At 34.2% G+C, this 19,903-nt stretch overlaps 1 protein-coding gene across 4 annotated transcripts; it reads left to right on the forward strand.

The window, feature by feature from the left end:
• Positions 1–1,268: 1,268 nt before the first annotated feature.
• LOC107784320 (homeobox protein knotted-1-like LET12) lies at positions 1,269–7,421 on the forward strand. Of its 4 annotated transcripts, none has more exons than XM_016605432.2 (6): positions 1,269–2,020; positions 4,552–4,672; positions 5,294–5,487; positions 6,072–6,203; positions 6,293–6,429; positions 6,508–6,893. In XM_016605432.2, exons 1-6 carry the CDS (start codon positions 1,433–1,435, stop codon positions 6,530–6,532), a joined length of 1,197 nt encoding a protein of 398 aa, XP_016460918.1. In that variant the 5' UTR covers positions 1,269–1,432; the 3' UTR covers positions 6,533–6,893. The 4 variants fall into 4 exon arrangements, with proteins under 4 accessions (XP_016460918.1, XP_016460920.1, XP_016460922.1 ...); XM_016605434.2 differs by having other exon boundaries at positions 1,275–2,020; positions 6,511–6,893; XM_016605436.2 differs by having other exon boundaries at positions 1,275–2,020; positions 6,516–6,893.
• The last annotated feature ends 12,482 nt before the right edge of the window (positions 7,422–19,903 follow it).

A 19,903-nucleotide genomic window follows, 5' to 3' on the forward strand; every position in this document is an offset into this window, starting at 1 on the left:
ATTATAAATATAGGACGTTAACACAAGCCTACAAATAGGAGAGAAGAAATTTACAACTCCAAATGCAAAAGTAAATGGGGACCAATTAAGATAACGATGGAGCAGGGACAAGATAGCTCTGGAATAAGTTTGACATATGAATAGGTGCAATCTTCGTTTATAATGCATATATGACAGTCTCAAATTGTACAAGAAGAAAAAGGAAAAAGATATACATATTGACAATTAAAATACCGATGATTCCATATTGGGGCCTTATTATTGAGAATATGATAGTTTTAGTATAATGATTTATTAATTCAAAAATATACTTCCAACAAATGGGGTAGTTGATATATTTCATACGGTGTCAAACGGTACATAAGTTTAAGTGGCAGAATCAAGATTTTTCACTTCAAAATATAAATATAAATAATAAATACATGTGAACTTTTGAATTGTGTTAAAGTAACTATGTCGTAGGATTATTTTTTTCAAAATTTTTCTTAACATGATAAAAATTCAAATGATGACGCTAAATAATCTTATTTGTGCAAATCGCCCTTTATAGAGAGTAAGCATAATAAATCACCTTTTCATAAATAATCATATTCTTTATATTCATTTATTCATGTACATGTTTCAAAGGATGTATCTACTAGCCAATCTAATTTAATTTTCCGAATTCTTTTCAAATAATATCATAGGGGATACAATAACTAACACTTTTACGCGACTTTCTAGATTGACGAGTATTTGTTAGAACTAAGTTAAAGTATATCTAAAATTATAAGCCATTGTATTAAACTCTTTTTTCAAATTTTAACTAAATATCAAGTAAGTGGGAACCGCTAGTATGAATTTTCATGTATATGTTCATCTTCCTTTATCTCATTTTAAAAGGTCATAATATCTTTTAGTAGGAGAAATTGATTACGACTCTCAAAAATATCTTTATCTAGTGAATATCGTGATAATAATATAGTACTCCGTTCGATCCAGAATAATTAATTTTTTTAGTTATTTTCACATATATTAAAAAATTTACCTTTTAATATTAATTAATAATAAAATTGATCATATTAACTTTTATAATCTCTTCACATAAATACTCTATTATAACACTATTTACTCTAAGGATAGTGTAGAAAAAAAATAATTTATTTATTTTTAAAATCTAAAAAAATTACTTATTTTGAATCATAAAAAAAAAAAGTTAAAAAATTACTTATTGAACCGGAGTGAGTAGTATTATATTTAAAATTTAAATATGTGGATTATATATGTACACTCCCATTGTTTATAAACGCTGTTGTTTTTTTCCTCTCCTACTTTTCATACTTCCCTCTTTCTTCTCTCTTCTTTCTTTCTCTGTACCAGTTGAAAAATGAACACAGAACTTTAAACAAACACTATACGCTACTACTCCTCTATAGTATTAGCCATATTAGCCATGGCGTTTCAGGACCATTTTTCTCAAGAAATGGCTACTCTTCATCAACAACAACAAAACGCTGCCGTTTTACGTTCCATGTTACCTGAAGATCATCAATCTCCTCGAAAATCCCCTCCTACTTGGCTCAACACTTCTCTCCTCCGTCAACATAGCTCCGCCGCTGCCGTCTCCGCCGCCGGAGGCAACGGAAACAACTTTCTCCACCTCCAAACTTCAAACTCCGACTCCTCCAACTCTAACAACCAGTGGCTTTCTCCTACCGCCGCTGCATCCGCTGGCGGCGGCGGAGGAGGAGGAGAAGAGCATAACGATGTGAACACAAATAATAATAGCAACAGTAATAATAATAATGAGGAGGGTGAGAACTCGTGGGAGAGAGAGAAGTGTAAAGCGGATATATTGAATCATCCGTTATACGATCAGTTACTGTCGGCACACGTGTCTTGCCTGAGAATCGCGACGCCGGTGGATCAACTGCCGCGGATTGACGCGCAGTTAGCTCAGTCGCAGAACGTGGTGGCTAAGTACTCTGTTCTCGGTCAAGGTCAACCGCTTCTAGATGATAAAGACCTCGATCAATTTATGGTAACTTTTTTTTTTTTTTTCATTTCTTCATATATTTTAAACCTTCTTAAACGAATTCATCCATATGCTCATATCTATGTGTTTGAATTTTCACGTTTAATTTTCTAAAGAGTTATAAAACATAGATATTTTGTTAATTTTGTGTTGAGTTTCAATTTTAAGTAGAAATTTTACAAACTATTTGGCAATATTATTTGGAAGATTACATAGATTTATTTGGCTATGATTTATGTTTTTCATATTGTAGTTGAAAGTTTAAGTTCTATGCACGATCGGTGTTAAAACAATAGCTAAGTATTCATAGCAAGCCTGATATAGGAACCCGGAAAATAGAGTAGTACACTGTCAATGTATGTAACTGAAATCCTATAGTTTCTAGTAGAGTAGTATTTTTATGTAGTTTGTAAATGTTCAAGTTTTTTTTTCTTTTCCTAAAAAAATGCTTAAGGAGTTAATATATGTATTTACAAGAGAAATTTGGATATGTTAACCTTTGTACTCTTGAGCTTTAAATTTCTTATTAGGACGGAGGAAGTGTTAATTTGAAAATTTTCACCTTGGCATTTATATGCTTGAAAGCTGAGCTCAGCCGGCGCATATTTTTGGCTGTATTTGGTGATTTGTAGCTTACGCCATAGAACTTGGAAGCCATCGACCAATGTTTATGTAGAATGGATAATGAATAGATTGTCCTTGATGTCATTATGGTGAGGTGGATCTTGAGGAAATGCAATTGAAATTGTTGTGGTTTAAATTTTTTCTTTTTGGGCTCTATTTGTATTTGCCTATTCTGTGATTAGAATAACTATTTTTGATAAGAAAAAAAAAGAAGCTATTCCAATCATAGAATAGCTGAAGTAGGTGAGTACAAGAGTTGAATAAAAGGCTTAATCTTTGGCTTCTCTTATTGTTCTGATGATTGCCAGTGTTCACTGATATGTGTTTCTATCTGAAGATTGCTTTTGAACTTACCAAACTTGAACATTTCAAATGAATTAATCTGTTGATTGTGTTACTTCCTGTCTGAATTATGGCCATAGGGAGAAGCTTTAGCTTGAGATTTATGCTGTTGGTATATCGGTGGTTTTATCATTAAATTATAAATTCGTGACTATTACAAGTGGCAGAGTGATCTTGATGTCACGATGCACTAAGTTTAGTCCTTTTTTCCTTTTATCATGGAAACAATAGTCATTTCAACTCCATATAAACCTGTACAATGAGTAGAGTTAATTCGGTCTAGGTGAAAATATGGTTGTGAGCTGCTCTCTTGATTGTTACACTAGTTTTGCTGTTCTTTGTGACGAGCATTCTGGTTTTTGAGATCGTTGCGTGAACTTGTAACAGTGGTGTACGCAGGAATTTTCTAAGTGGTGTCAATATTTGAATAAGTAATTAAATGAATAAATTACTGTAATGATACACTGTCATTTTTTATATTTTTACCCAATAATTTTATTTTATTTATTATTTATACATACAGAATGCGAAAATATTTCGATGAAGCTGTGTCATGTGACACCGCTTCAAGCAGGTGCTTACGCCCCTGTTTGTAAACCTTTTAAGAAATATGATTCCTTGAATGCTGGTTCCTTGTTCAAGTTCTCTGCATCAATGGATTCTGTCCGTCTATTTTTGTGAGGATTTCAGCTGTGCTTCTATCTTGAGCATATCTCTAAGAGGATATTTCTGAGAGTTCTAACTATTAGTAAGATCTTAATAGAAATATCTAGATGTCACATCAAAAAGGAATCTTTTTATCCTATAGGCAGCAGGCTAATAATTGATGACCCCTAATGTTAGGGGGAGTGTTTTGGAGAATCTCTTTAACATGATTTTCACCCCTAGGGCTTCATGTGCAAAGGTTTCTGCCTTATTGCTATCTGTTGATCTCTCAGTAATAATGGTGAACTAGCTGATTTAACTAAGTATAGTTTCTGTCAACGGACTGAATATTTACCTAGGTAAATTTTTAAAGAATTCATGTGCTGCTGCTCAATAATATAAAAAAGCCAACTTATGATTGATTAAGGAAAAAGGAAAGAAAAACAATTTTGTATATGATTATGATTTTTGAAAGATGCTCTTGCTATTTAACTGTCTTATAAGTATAAGAAGTTGAAAAGGAAACAAAACAAGTTTGTATATGATGTACTAAATCTACAGTTCAATGCTACTTTTTGTTTCCAATTTGAAGTAGTATATATTTATCCATAATTATGGAATCCTTAAGCATGGGGGAATGTTTAGTCCCCTCTAGTTTTCATTCTTTAGTTCAATGTTGTCAATTTTATGGAAATTATGAATCACAGGTGCTGATATCAGTTTAAAACTATGAACCACAGGTGCTGATATCAGTTTAAAACATGTTCGTGTTTACATTTCTGCGTTCTCCTTTTATTAGTCTTAAGAGCAGATTTTATAATCAGAAATTTAATCAGTTTTTACACACATTAAGAGATATGGCATATTATCTCATATTTCATGTAATATTTACCTCGTCTGATTTATCTTTGTTTCTTCTGATGTAGACACATTACGTTCTGTTGCTCTCTTCATTTAAAGAACAACTGCAACAACATGTTCGTGTCCATGCAATGGAAGCAGTCATGGCTTGTTGGGAGCTAGAACAATCTCTGCAAAGTTTAACAGGTGATAGTTTTCTACTGTCTTTTTCTTAGTTTTCTTTTTTGATTTTTTTTCTGTGCTGCCTATACTTTAAACTTTCGAGTAAAAGTTAACATCATGTCAATTTATCCTGTCTCACTTTTTCCTTTCCTTTGGTATTTTCATCCTCATACCTTTATATTAATATTACTGTCATTGCCATGCCAAGATACCATGCGCTTGCAGTTACACCATAACCTATGTCGCTTGGACTCTCAGAAAATATTGTCGGGTGTGTGTCGGATCCTCCAAAATGAGTGCATTTTTGGGGATCCGACTCCGCACAACATAGACCACAACCACCGTATGCGGTTCTCATGATTGACTCATTATAAGAGTTGTGCATCTGTTATAATGGATAGAGTGCTAGCCTCATTCCTCTAATTCACATGATATTCTGGATAGAGTGCTAGCCTCATTCCTCTAATTCACATGATATTCTTAGTGATGGTTTTTATGTAGTGTTTGATCACTAAATAAGTGAATTATACTCTTTGCTGAAAAGAGAAGAAAAGAATCTCTACTCCAGCTTTTCTGCCGTTATATATGCATTTGGCCAAAATTGCACTGCTGACATTTAGTTACGGATGATCTGTCAACCAACAGGAGTAGCACCAGGGGAAGGTACAGGAGCAACCATGTCTGATGATGATGATGACCAGGCAGATAGTGACACTAACTTTTTGGAGGGAGGTTTTGATGGATCAGATAGCATGGGCTTTGGTCCTCTTGTACCTACTGAAAGTGAAAGGTCCTTAATGGAGCGTGTTAGGCAAGAACTCAAACACGAACTCAAACAGGTAAAGTAACATAACTTTTGGCTGGTCTGATAATTTTGAAATCATAATTTAGTAAAAAAGAGTATTCTTAACAGGTTAAACTTATAGATAAGGTGGTCACCAAGGGCGGACCGAACCCCCTTCACGGGGAAATTACACTGTACATATAAGGCAAAATCTGTTTTGTACCTCTATATATTATATTTTGAGTCTCCTTGACACAATTCAAAAGCATAGTTCAGTGGTCAAGGGGGTTCAAAATATTTGTGAGGTTGTCGGTTCAATTCTCATTTACCCCATTCGCTTTTAATTTTTTAACTATTTTCGTTTTTTGAACCCCTTAGCTGAAATCCTATTTCCACCACCGGTGGTCACACCATTCTGTATGTTTCAAAATATAAGAGGTCCTTGGTTCACGTCTCACTGTCACTCATTGTTAAAAAGATGCGAGTGGTCGTGATGAGAACATAATTAAGTAAATAAAAGCGTATCCTCTCTAATAACTTAAACTTTTAGATGAAGCGGCCGGCCATACAATTCAACTTATGCTTTATGTTTTCTTTTTCCTCTAGCTAATGAGTTTCTTGATTTTGTTTTCATTAAAGGGTTACAAGGAGAAGATTGTTGACATTAGAGAAGAAATTTTACGAAAAAGAAGAGCAGGAAAGCTGCCTGGTGACACTACATCTGTATTGAAAGCTTGGTGGCAATCACATTCTAAGTGGCCTTATCCAACTGTAAGTACCAAAATAAAGTTCCTATATACGATACATTCAAGATTCTCTTTACTATATATCTCACTTTATGTGAATAAAATTTATGTTAGGAGGAAGATAAAGCGCGATTAGTGCAAGAAACAGGTCTGCAGCTAAAGCAGATAAACAATTGGTTTATTAACCAAAGGAAAAGGAACTGGCATAGCAATCCATCGACATCGACTTCACAGAAAAGCAAACGCAAGAGGTAGGGCGATTACCATCCCTTTTCATTAATCATGTTTTAGGATTTCTTTTTTATGCTAACCGCGATATTCAAATAAAGTAGTGCAGGTGAAATCAAGCAGTGAGAGGCTGATGAAGTATGGGAATATGAAGTTTTCTATGTTGTAGCAGAAAGCCAGTGTAAAGCTGATTAGCAAACAAAACATGAATTGGGAGCTGAATGCCGAGTTTTTGGCAGATGAATTGAAGTAAATTGACCACTGAAGTTCCCAACTGACTTGGTTGACTAAAATATGCTTTAGAAAGAGTATAGATACTTGTGAGAGTAATAGCACTTATTTATGAGGTTTTTATGTCAAAGCCTTTTTAGTACAACAGGTGCTAGTTTATATAATTTTGTTTCTACCACTTATTGGAAGCTATGTAATTCTGAATGCTAGTGTTGCTCATTTTTGTGAATAGAAGTTGTAGAATATAATTAGATTATCCAAACTCCACTGAGCTAGGAAGGGAAAAAAAAATCTAGTATTCGATTGGTTGGTCTAGTTTATGTGAGAAACTAAAAGCATTTGAGGTGTTAATATTATTCTGTTTCAGAAAGAATGAGATTACTGAGTCGTTGGGTGGAATCAAACAATTTCAAACACCTTCAATTATAAATATATTAATTTTTATTATACATTTTATTAGATGACTAAGTATGTAAAATATTACTCCACGAACATAATTTTAATATGGATTTGTTTATGCAATTGCTGCTAAAGCTTTTCCTTGTGTAAAGGTTTTGCTTTAATTTTTTCTGGGGTCTTTTAATATGATATTCTTCACTAAAGTAAGTATTAGTTGGTGGGTTGGTATTGACCTTATAAGTTTGTACCATTTAACTGTAGTATATACATTTTAGTGGGTGGTAAATGATGAGCACGACATATATAATTATTGTAACTAATATGATGGTCTGTTTAATGGGATGGTTTGGTACTACTTTGACGGTATGAACGATTTCCCCTGTTAGTTGAAAAGACGTTACAAAAACAGTATTGTACAAATTATTATCACTCTAATGCCAGTAGCCCAATAGTATCATTTACAATGTTAGTAAGTAGTAGTATTTAAATATAATACAATTATTAATTTAAAATTTAATAACGTAAAAGATGACAAAATTCTAAACCCTGACTCCCTCAAATTTTAAACCATAACTATAATATATAGAATCACTCAAAATTTTCATAAACTCTTTAGGGTGTACTTAACCATCCGATGATACTATATATTTTTCATATCGTCGTACACTCAAAAATAGTTTTACGGTTTATACGTGAACTTTGCGAGATAAATAATTACTAAAAATATTGACTTTATTGTCATTTGGATGAATTCACGTATCAGAGTCTAATTTATTAAGGCAATATCAAGTGGTATAAGATTATACTAATTCTTTCCGAAGTTTATACAAGCTTGTTTTATATAGTTAATTTACATACAAATTTATGAATGTTACACACTTTTCTCGACATCTTTCTCTCAATTAAACTTTCCTATAGTTAGATTAGATCAAAATTTATGATTATTACACACTTCTCTTGACATTTTCTCTATATTATACTTCCGTTCATGGTGTTGAATTTTACGAGATACTAATTTTAGGATCAGAAGCAGATATAGGATTCTGAGAAGACGGGTGCACTATTTCGGGATGGGAAAATCAAGTAAACTTCAGGTGGGAAGTTGCATGAGAATTGATTGCTTTAGTGATTTAAAGTATAAAAAGGAAAAATAAGGGGCCAAAACCAGTGTACCACTTCACCTCTTTTGACCATGGGTTCCATTAAATATGTATATGTAATTTTGCCAAATTATGTACATCATATATATACTTTGACCCGAGGACCACGGGTTCACGTGAATCACATTTTATATCATGGATCCACCCCTGTTTAGGATACGCGCGTTACGCGTGTACCCCATCTCAACAAATATAAAATTTTAGAAAATTACATAAATATTATATTAGAATTTGTGTTTGAGGCATAAAATAAAAATTAACAAAAGTTCAAGTTTCTAAAAAATATTGATCCGACTTAGCTAACGTCAACGAAGGAAGAAACTCTCAAGACAAAAAGACAATTGTTCTATATCTAGGATCAATAAGAAATATCATATCAATTGTTTTCAACATATTAGAAAAGACTAAATTACTATTGCAAAAGGTATTCTTTAACCGCTACATTTTGATAATTCTATTATTTCTTCACTATGATGTGAGCTTTCTTTCTTTGTTCAAGTACATAACTATGCATCAGAATATTTTTTTTATGGAAGTAAGAGTCTAAGATTGGAATGAAATAATTACCGTTAATGGATTCTAAAAAGACCATGTTAATCTATGAGCCAAAAATATGGAGTTTATGTTAAGAAAATCCTCAAAACTTTGCACCGAAGCTAAAATAATAAAGTACCAATTGTGTATTATTTGTTATTTTTTAGATGCAAATAACTATCTAGAATAATTATGTATTTTTATTTGTGGGTCATATCAATAAAAATCGGCTAGAGAGTTATTATTTTATTGCTTAATTAAAAAGGTACAGTCAAAATAACGGAGTCGTAATTATTTTCAAAAATTCACAATATTTTTGAAATGCTACCTATTATGTTGTTTAAGTAATTTCAAAAATATTGTGAATTTTTGAAAATAATTACGACTCCGTTATTTTGGCTGTACCTTTTTAATTAAGCAAGAAAATAATAACGCTCTAGCTGATTTTTATTGATATGACCCACAAATAAAAATACATAATTATTCTAGATAGTTATATATATATATATATATATATATATATATATATATATATATATATATATATATATATATATTTATTTCTTTGACAGGCCCACGCGTTTTGTTTCTCATTAGAAAAAAAAACTCAAAACTTAGATAGCAACTTCTAAAGTAATAGCGAAAAAAAAAGACTTCTAAAGTCATTTAATTACTATTGTTTTAGAAGATATCGAAAAACTCAACTACTAATTCTTTAATAAAAAAAATAATTTAAGTAAGAAAAGAATCTTATATATAATTTCCACTTAGTATTAGGAGTTTTTTTCTAACTCAAATAAGGAAAAATTTAATAGTCAAACTTTAAATTAATTTGAAAAGCCTAAATATTAGGAAAATAATTTAAATGACTATTTTGTCTAGTGTGAAACCTAATTTTAAAGGGTAAAAAAGGCGAACGACATTTCGCTAAGGGCTTTTGTCCTTTTAATATAATATAGATAGATAGATATCGATGTAGATCCTACTTAGTATTAGGAGTTTTTACCTAACAACTTGTTTGGATGGCTGTTACCCATTGTATCGTATTGTATTGTTGTCCCAAAACAATATTTATTTTGATTGCTTCATTAAAATTGATTGTATTGTATTGTTAAATCCATTGTTGCGGAATAATGAAAAGTCACATTTTTTTAAACAGCCGATTTGGTGGGGTGAGATTGTTTTCTATTTTTCTTTCTAATTATGCTCTAACTTATTACTCCATAATTCTATTTTACCCTTTACTTTTTTTATAATTTTAACTCCAAATCTCCCACCTATAACCTACTTTGTCTTCATCCCTTCTTTTTCTAGAATTTCTGCCGCTTCCATCTCCAACGTAAAATACTAATTTTGTTAGAATTTGCATGTGTTTAATTGCTTAATCTATTTAAAAGTCATATTTGGTGTTAAATTAGTAGAAAGGGGTTTCTTAAATTATTTTATGCGTAATGCTTGATAAATTTAATATTTAAACAATTGAGGGTATTTTAATAAATTTACCAGTTACAGTACAATACGATACAGTCAAACCAAACATCAAAATGTTATTTAACAACAACAAACAATACAATTTATCCAAACGATGTATTTATAAAATGATACAATACAATACAATACAATACATTATAAAACGATGGGTAACAACCATCCAAACGAGCTGTAACTCAAATAAAGATAGATTTAATAGTCAAATTTTAAATTAATTTGAAAAGCATAAATATTAGGAAAATAATTTAAATGACTATTTTGTCTAGTGTGAAACCTATTTTTAAAGGGTAAAAAAGGCGAACGATATTTCGCTAAGGGCGTTCATGCTTTTAATATAATATAAATTCATGTTTTTCATTGACTTTTTACCTACAATAAATATTTTAACTTCTTCAGCACGTAAATTACCATTCGTATTTATATTTGAATTTTATAGCAAATCCACATGTAGTACTGAAACAAGAGTTTAATTGTTTTGAACTGAAACAAAAGAGCAACAAACTCTCATAGCTCAGTTATTTAGAGTACCCAATGGGAAATATGTTATTTCGCCTTGGTGTGTTCGTGCGCGAATGAATGCAGTTGACAGTTGCGCGTCTGAATACAAGTAATACAAGATATAACAATTAAACAATAGTTGTCGGTGATATTTAGGTAAATTATAATTATGTATGGTAATTAGTTTTAAACTGTTGTACTTTATGAAAATTCTTAAAAATATACATATTTCCCATTGTGTCTCCCACTCCCCACCCTAACATTTATATCCCTTCTCGTCCAATTAGAATGGGCTGGGTAACAACTGAAAATGGTGATAAAAAGCATTTAACTTCGGGCCCGTAGTTTAGTTCAAATCAAAATTTATGGGCTGGCCCAAAAGATTAAAATGCGGATAGGTCAATTATTATGAGATTTTACTGTAAAAATAGTACATGCTAGTCAGTTTTTGGACTGGTAATTAAAAATAGTCAATGTTTGTAAAGTCATTAAAAATAGCCATTATTTTGCTGAAACACAGAAAGTTCCAGCATAATTGTAATGACCCGGCCAGTCATTTTGAGAATTTAAGTCCCATCCCGCGACATAAGGCCTTGAGCAGCTTCGTATTATGTGCCTTGACTTGCGTGCATGATTAAATTCAATTATCGAGTGATTCGAAGTGAATTGGGACACTTAGTCCCTAAATGAGAGCTTAAATCTTAGAATTTGGACCGTAATCAGAACTGTGTGAAGACGGATCCGGAATGGAATTTCTTCGACTCCGTTAGCTCCGTTGAGTGATTTAGAGCTTAGGAGCACATCCGGAATGTGTTTTGGAGGTATGTAGTAGATTTAGGCTTGAATTGACGAAAGTTAGATTTTCGGCGATTTCGACCGATAGTGGAAATTTTAATATCGAGCTCGGAATGGATTTTCGAAAGTGGTTGTAGGTTCATAGTGTCATTTGTGACCTGTGTACAAATTTTGAGGTCATTCGGACGTGGTTTGATAGGTTTCGGCATCGGTTGTAGGAATTTGAAGTTTCAAGTTCTTTAAGTTTGAATTGGAAGGTGATTCGTGATTTTAGCGTTAGTTGATGTGATTTGAGGGCTCGAGTAAGTTCGTATGGTGTTTTAGGATTGGTTGGTATATTTGGTTGAGGTCCCGGGGGGCTCGGGTGAGTTTCGAGTGCTTAACGGATCAAACAGTTGGATTTGTGTTGTTGCTGAAGTCTTTAGGCATCTGTCATTTTCGCACCTGCGGTGGAGAGACCACAGGTGCGTGATCGCACGTGCTGTGAGGCGAGAGCAGAAGTGGATTTGGGATGTGTGGTCAGGGGTCGCAGGTGCGAAGGGAAATGCCGCATCTGCGATACCCGCTGATGCGCTAAAGGACACGCATGCACGAAGGAGATCGCAGAAGCGGACAATAGTCCGCAGGCGCGCACTCGCAGGTGCGGCCCTTTTTTCGCAGAAGCGGACCCAGCCCTCTTAAGTCATTTCCGCACCTGCGACCCAAGGTCTGCAGATGCGGAATAACTGGGCTGAAAAGGGGCAGATTCGAGGGTTCGTAGTTCACTTCACAAATTTGATTGAGAACTCGGTAGAAGGCGAAATTTGGAGAGATTTTCGGAGGAAGTTTTTGGGTAAGTTTTGAGCATAGATGCTCACCCTTGTTTACTTGCCTTCTATGTGAGAATGGCTCTATTGGCACGTGAGTCGTCAGTGCGGTTATGTGATGACCCAAAATGTCATCTTTAAATTTAATAATTCATTCTATGTTCTAAGACCTCAAAAAGCACTATTTATCATTCCTCGCCTTGCGTGCGCAGTTCGTAAAGTTTTATGGAAAGTTTTTATATGAAAAATGAATTAAAATATGAATTAGATCTTTAAAACTCAACTGAGTTGACTTTAGTCAATATTTTGAGCTAACGGACTCGGATCAGTATTTTGATAGTTCCGGTAGGTCCGTATCGTGAATTGGAATTTGGGTGTATGCCCGGAATCAAATTCCGATGTCCCTAGCCCGAGATACGAAATTTTGATAAAAATAATTAAAAGTTTAAGTTTAAATAATGAATGGATGTCGAATTATGTGCAAACGATCCCGGAATAGAGTTTTGATGATTCCAACAATTTCGTATGGTAATTTTGGACTTAGGAGCGTGATCAGAATTTTATTTGGAAGTCCGTAGTGAAATTAGGTTTGAAATGGCTAAAATAAGAATTTAAAGTTTGGAAGTTTGACCGGGTAGTTGACTTTTTGATATCGGGGTCAGAATTCAGTTCTAAAAATTTTCACAACTCCGTTATATTATTTATGATTTGGGTGCAAAATTTGAGGTCAATCGGACTTGATTTGATAGGTTTCGACATCAAATGTAGAAGTTGGAAATTCTAAGTTTCATTAAACTTGAATTGGAGCATGATTCGTGATTTTAGCATTGTTTGATGTGATTTGAGGTTTTAAATAAGTTCGTATGATGTTTTAGGACTTGTTGGTGTATTGGGTCGAGGTCTCGAGGGTCTCGGTTGAGTTTCGGATGGTTAACGGATAAAAAATGGGACTTAGCTGCTGCAAAAACTGCTACAATTTTTCTGCTGGAAATCCTATAAAAATCGGGCTACCTGCCAAAATCGGATTGCCTGTCAAAATCGGACTCTCTGTCAAAATCGGACTCCCTGACAAAATCGAGCTCCCTGAAAAAATCGAGCTCCATGTCAAAATCGGACTCCCTGTCAAAATCGGACTCCCTGAAAAAATCGAGCTCCCTGACAAAATCGAGCTCCCTGTCAAAATCGGAGTCCTTGTCAAAATTGGATTCCCTGACAAAATCGAGCTCCTTGACAAAATCTAGCTCCCTGACAAAATCGAGCTCCATGTCAAAATCGGACTCCCTGACAAATCGAGCTCCCTGACAAAATCGAGCTCCCTGATAAATCGAGCTTCCTGACAAAATCGAGCTCCCTGACAAATCGAGCTCCCTGACAAAATCGAGCTTCCTGACAAAATCGAGCTCCTTGACAAATCGAGCTCCCTCACAAAATCGAGCTCCCTGACAAATCTGTAAGTTATAAAAACAGGGGACTTTGTCCCATTTGCCTTTTTGACGAATTGGAGCTTGAGAAGAGGTGATTTTGTTATATTTTCAAGGAAAAATATTTGGGTAAGTGATTCTAACTTGGATTTGGTCAATATACATGAATATATCATTGTTTTCACCATTTAATTAGTATTTTGAGATTGAAATTTGTGAAATTTTATAAATCTCATAGAAACAAATTTTTGAGATTTCGGTGTCGATCCGGAGTCGGATTTGAGTGAAACTAGTATGGTTGGACTCGTAATTGAATGTGTAATCGAATTTTGTAAGTTTTACCGGATTCCGAGATGTGGGCCCCACGGACAATTTTTGAGCTAATTTCGGATTTCATTGAAAAATATAATATTTTCTTATGAAATTGATTTCTATAATTTTTGTTGATCATATCGAATTAATTATGACTAGATACGAGTCGATCAGAGTCGAAAATTTGAGGAAAAAATATAAAATTGATATTGACGTGATTATTGAAATGTGTTGAAAGTCATGTACATGAGGTGACGAGTGTGTACACGGACTAAATGTGAATGATTATATTTTTAAATTGTGTAGATCACTGTTGCGCATTTATTAAATTATTTTATCTTGTTATATTCTTCATCATTGGTCTGAGATATATACTTTAAATTGTTTGACCTTTTCCTGCTATTTGTTATACCTATTTAGTTGAAACTTGATTTCTTTTACACCGTGCATTATTTGAAGGGTGATTTTCTTTAAATTAAATATTATTAATATGAAGTATTTGACATTTTTAAATTTGATATTGAATGCAACGTATTAAAGATTTTTAAATATTATTTTTCTGAATTATTTATTCTTGAATTTTTTTGTATGCTTTTTGTACTCATTGTGATAGAGCCGTGAGCTCTTTATTGTGGAAAAATATTATTGATGATTTATTTTGGCATGAGCCGTGAGCTCTTTATTGTGAAAAAATATTGTTGTTGAATTATTTTGAAAAGATAAATTATTTGAGCATTTGAGGTAAAAATTGTGATATATTGTGATATTGATATGCATGCGGTGGTATAAGATCTGGGTATTGAAACGCATGCGGTGAGATAAGGGTGGCTTGATACGCGTGGCTAGTAGGGGAAACTACTAGAAGTCATGCGGTAAGGATGGCTAAAACGCGGGATGCTATTTCGGAAAAACTATTTTCTTTAAAATAAATTGTGAAGGCTCCCGCTGTGAGATAAGAAAATGTGATATTGTAAATTTATTTATGATTTGAGACTACGAGGCGGTACCTCGGGAGTGCCCTTGTTGATATTGATTTATGGCCGCAGTTGCCTTGATTATTTGTTGTGATTTTCTTAATGTTGAAAGGAAATTCTGTTTTGTTTCCACGAGATATAATTTGCCATTATTTTGCGTAATTAAATGGTGACTTACTACTTGATTCATTTCCAATGTCATTTTATTTCACTATATTGTTAAACATTTTACCATGCCATTATTATATTCCAGTAGGGCCTCACCTGACCTCGCCATTACTCTACCGAGGTTAGGCTTGACACTTACTGGATACCGTTGTGGTGTACTCATACTACACTTCTGCATATTTTTTGTGCAAATCCAGGTATATATTACCAGCCTAGATGCCAGTGAGTTACCTGCACACGGAGACTTCGAGGTATATCTGCCAGCGTCTGCAGACTCCAGAGTCTCCTTCTATCATGTTATGTTACTTCCTTATATTTTATTTAGATCTTGATATATAGATACATTGAGAATAAATTCTTAGAAGCTTGTGATTTATTTCTACCGGGTTTTGGGAGTTGAAATTATTTGAATTGTAGTTTATTTATTTCAGATATTTATTATTATTCCGCATTATTAGGCTTACCTAGATTTAGAGACTAGGTGCCATCATGACATCCTACGGAGGGAATTTGGGGTCGTGACAGGTTATGAGGTGTTATGAGGGCATAGGATGCAAGTGTTAGGGTTCAGGTATTGAGACCCGTGAGTTGCGAATTTGTCAGAGGTTCGGTGCCTCGTGGAGTTGTTGGCTAAAACCTGATGTTAAAGCGGTTGTAGTTACTGAGTTATTACTTGTCCTTGCTGTATTCATGATTCCGAATTTAGGTTGTGTTCCATTCACTTTGTCTGCGTCATTTTCGTGATATTCCATTGATACTTGTTGTTTCTTGTGTTAATGTCATTACTGTATTGTGAGCCATATTGCATAGTCCTTATGTAGACATTTTACTTCTGTTATTCATGTACTTATATCTATTCAGTTTATTAGATCAGTGGGTGTCTTGACTGTTCCTCGTCACTATACCGCCGAGGTTCGTCTTGATATTTACTGGGCACCACTGTGGTGTGCTCATGCTACTCTTGTACACATTTTTGTACAGATCCAGGTACTTGTTCGTTAGCTAGCTGTGTGGACTATTGCTTTGGAGACTCAAGGTAAACCTGCTGCTGAGTTCGAAGGCTTCGGAGTCACCTTCAAATTTTTGTTTTGCACTGTTCATTCATGTTTCTGGATAGTTGTATTTAGAGGCTTTCTAGCAAACACTCTGTAGAGCTTATGACTTGTACTACCGATTTTGGAAATCGTAAGAGATTCTATTTAAATAATGTTGTTGTTTTAATTATTGTTAGACTTACATGGTAGATAATATACTGGAGTATGTAGCTCCTGCATATAAACTTCTAGCATATTATGTTGGAACTCCAACACATGAAAAGTTCCAGCATAATATGCTGGATTATGGAGTTCCTGTGTATAAATTTCCAGCTTATTATGTTGGAACTCCAGTATATTATGAAATTCCAGCACATTATGTTGGAATCTCATATTCCTAGTAGATTCAGTGATTCAGTGATTTCAAATAAGCTCTGTGTTGAAAGATGTATACTCCAAATATGTCCCAATTGCCCCTATCATATAATGTTCTCCCCCGGAAATGTATTCAAGTATGACCAATGTATCAAAATGTTATGATTTGAAATCATGTTTCAATTGTAGGTTTATTATGCCTAATTTTGAAAGAAACTCAATATGCTTAAGGCCCGTATTATTCATATACATACTAAAAGTCTTGATTTCAAATGCTCTTATTGTTGATAATCTATGATGATGCTTGAAAGTGAAAAAAGTGAGTATGAGATATAAAATATGACCATCGTGCCAAGAATGAAATTACACTTATGGCCAATAGAGCCAATAAAATTAAAGGAATGTATGAAAGACTATGAAATGAATTTTAAATTCTTTATATAATAACTGTTTTGGGAGCATCGTTTAGTCACCGGGGAAGGGTAGGTTGAAATAACCTAACCCCAAAACTACACGTGCCAATGTAGGAGTAATTGAGGGGTAAATCTCTGTATTGATGTGTTGAGATTATTCCCCTTAAATGGGATGATATTGGTGTGTTAAGATTATTCCCTTATTTGGGATGAGGTGATTGCTAGAGGAAAGTGATGTCGATCCACATGACATTGTGGTGAGACGGCTTAGCCGATCGGGCTCAGATCGGACGCCATGTAGCGCACATGGTGGTGATGTAATCGGATGTATCAGGGTGAGATGACTTAGCCGATCGGGCCGAGATTGGACTCCGTGCTAAAAACACTATGGTATATCGGTACTAAAGATCTCCCAATTTAACAATATTGATATTCACTGAAATATTATCTTTCTCTTAACTTGATGTTTTATCATTGTTTGAGGTCCTCATTGATTCTATGTTTCTTTTTATTTGTATTGTTTCTTGATTCTTTAAGAAGGTGTTTAGTCTTATATACTAGTACTATTCCATATGTACTAGCATCCCTTTTGCCGGGGGCATTGCATCTTTAATGGATGCAGGTGGTTCTACAACAGGCGACATCAATCATGATAGCGGTACACCCTCTTCTCTGCTGACTTGGTGAGCCCCACTTCATATCAGGGTCTTGTATCTTTTGTTTCTTATGTACAGTGTTTTGAGGTATAGCTGGGGCCTTGTTGTCGGCACCATCATGCTACTCATTTGTATCCATTAGAGACTCCGTAGACATATTGTGAGTTGTATTGTGATTTTGGAAAGTTAAAACTAGAAATGTTGTACATGTATCCCATGTTCCCACTTCTAACTATGAATGTGTAATATATTTTTGGAAATTGTAAATGAGGTAACTACTGGTATTGAAATTGTTGTCGTTCGTGTGATCTTCTCCTTGTCTATTTAAATGGAATACATCTTCACTTTATTCATGGATAAGGTCAGGTAGAAGGTATCAAGTAGGCTTGGTTGTCTAAAATATCTCGGTTGAGAGCCGGTCGTGCTCCCTAAGGTCGGGGCGTGACAATAAATCAATAAAATTAAATTATCTTATGATTATGTTTGATTATATATCATACCAAACGACCCCGAATTAGTTATACATAGGTTAAAAAATACTACTACTAAATAAGAAATTAATAATACCAAAGCTAATATATGTATTATTTTCGTTGTGTAAAGGTTTTGCACGTATTTTTTACCCGTAAAGTCATATTCTGAGTTATTCCTAGTAGATTCGGTGATTTCAAATAAACTTGTGTTGAAAGATGTATACTCCAAATGTGCCCCAATTTCCCCTATCATATCATGTTCTCCTTCGGGAGTGTATTTGTGATGACCCAAAATGTAATCTTTAAATTTAATAAGTAATTATGTTTTCTAAGACTTTGAAAAGCACTATTTATCATTCCTCAACTTGCATGCGCAGTCCGTATAATTTTCCGAAAAGTTTTTGTGTGAAAAATGGATTAAAATGTGAAATAGAGCTTTAAAACTCAACTGAGTTGACTTTGGTCAATATTTTGAGCAAACAAACTCCGATCAGTGTTTTGAAAATTCTGATAGATCCGTATCATGATTTGGGACTTGGGCGTATGTCCGAAATCAAATTCCGAGGTCCCTAGCCCGAGAGATTGAATTTTGATGAAAAATTAAAAGTTTGAAAGCTTAATGATTTTTAAAGAATTTTTGATGTTGGATTTATTGACATCGAGTCTGTATTTTGGTTCTGGAGCCAGGTATAGGTCCATTATAATTTTTGTGACTTGTCTGCCAAAATTGGTGAGAAACGGAGTTGATTTGACGTGATTCAGATGTCCGGTTGTGAAAATATAAGTTTTAAAGTTTTCTTGAAAATTTTATTCGATTTGGTGTTCAATTCGTAGTTCTAGGTGTTATTTTGGCGATTTGATCACACGAGCAAGTTCGTTTGAAGTTTTTGGACTGGTGTGCATATATGGTTTGGAACCCCGAGGGCTCGGGTGTAATTCGGATCAGGATCGGCGCATTTTGGAACCATGAAACTGCTGAATATGCTGCTAATGGTTTCCTTCTATGCAATCGCGTGACTGTGTCCGCGATCGTGATGGCTTAATGGTCACGTATGAAATTTGTACTATGTGATCGCATAGTGAGGTCCGTGATTGCACAGTTGCAGCAACTAAGTCACCGCGAATGCGAGGGCCAAGCCGCGTTCGCGAAGAAGGAATGAGGCAGAAGTTGAAGCACAAAATTTGTGCTACGCGATCGCACAAGGTAGTCTGCGATCGCGGAAGGCTAAGAAGTTGTACGCATTCTCGTAGAGTTAAAATTAATAGGCAGAAAATGTTCTACACGATCCCGAACGAATTCCCGCGATGAGTAAAAATCTGGGCAAACAAAACTTAAGTTCTAGAAATGGGATTTCGTCTGAGTTTCCACCATTTTTCATTTTTGAGCTCGGGTTAGGCGATTCTTGGGCGATTTTCACGGGAAAACATTGGGGTAAGTGTTCCTTATCCTATATTGATTATATTTCATGATTCCATACTCATTTATATCATGAATCCATGAAATTTTGGGAGAAAAATTAGATTTTTATAAAATCTTCCAAAAACAAAATTTTAAGATTTGAAGGTACATTTGACATCGAAATTTGATAATTTTTTTATGGTTGGACTCGTCTCGGAATGGGTGTTCGGATTTCGTAAGTGTTTTCGAGATTTGAGACGTGGGCCCCATTGTCAATTTTTAAAGTGAATTTCAGATTTTATCCGACAAATTAGTAAATTCATATGGAATTAATTCCTATGATTCGTATTGAGTATAT

This window comes from Nicotiana tabacum, chromosome 18 (genome assembly GCF_000715075.1).
Source record: "Nicotiana tabacum cultivar K326 chromosome 18, ASM71507v2, whole genome shotgun sequence".
In the NCBI taxonomy this organism is placed as follows: Eukaryota; Viridiplantae; Streptophyta; class Magnoliopsida; order Solanales; family Solanaceae; genus Nicotiana; species Nicotiana tabacum.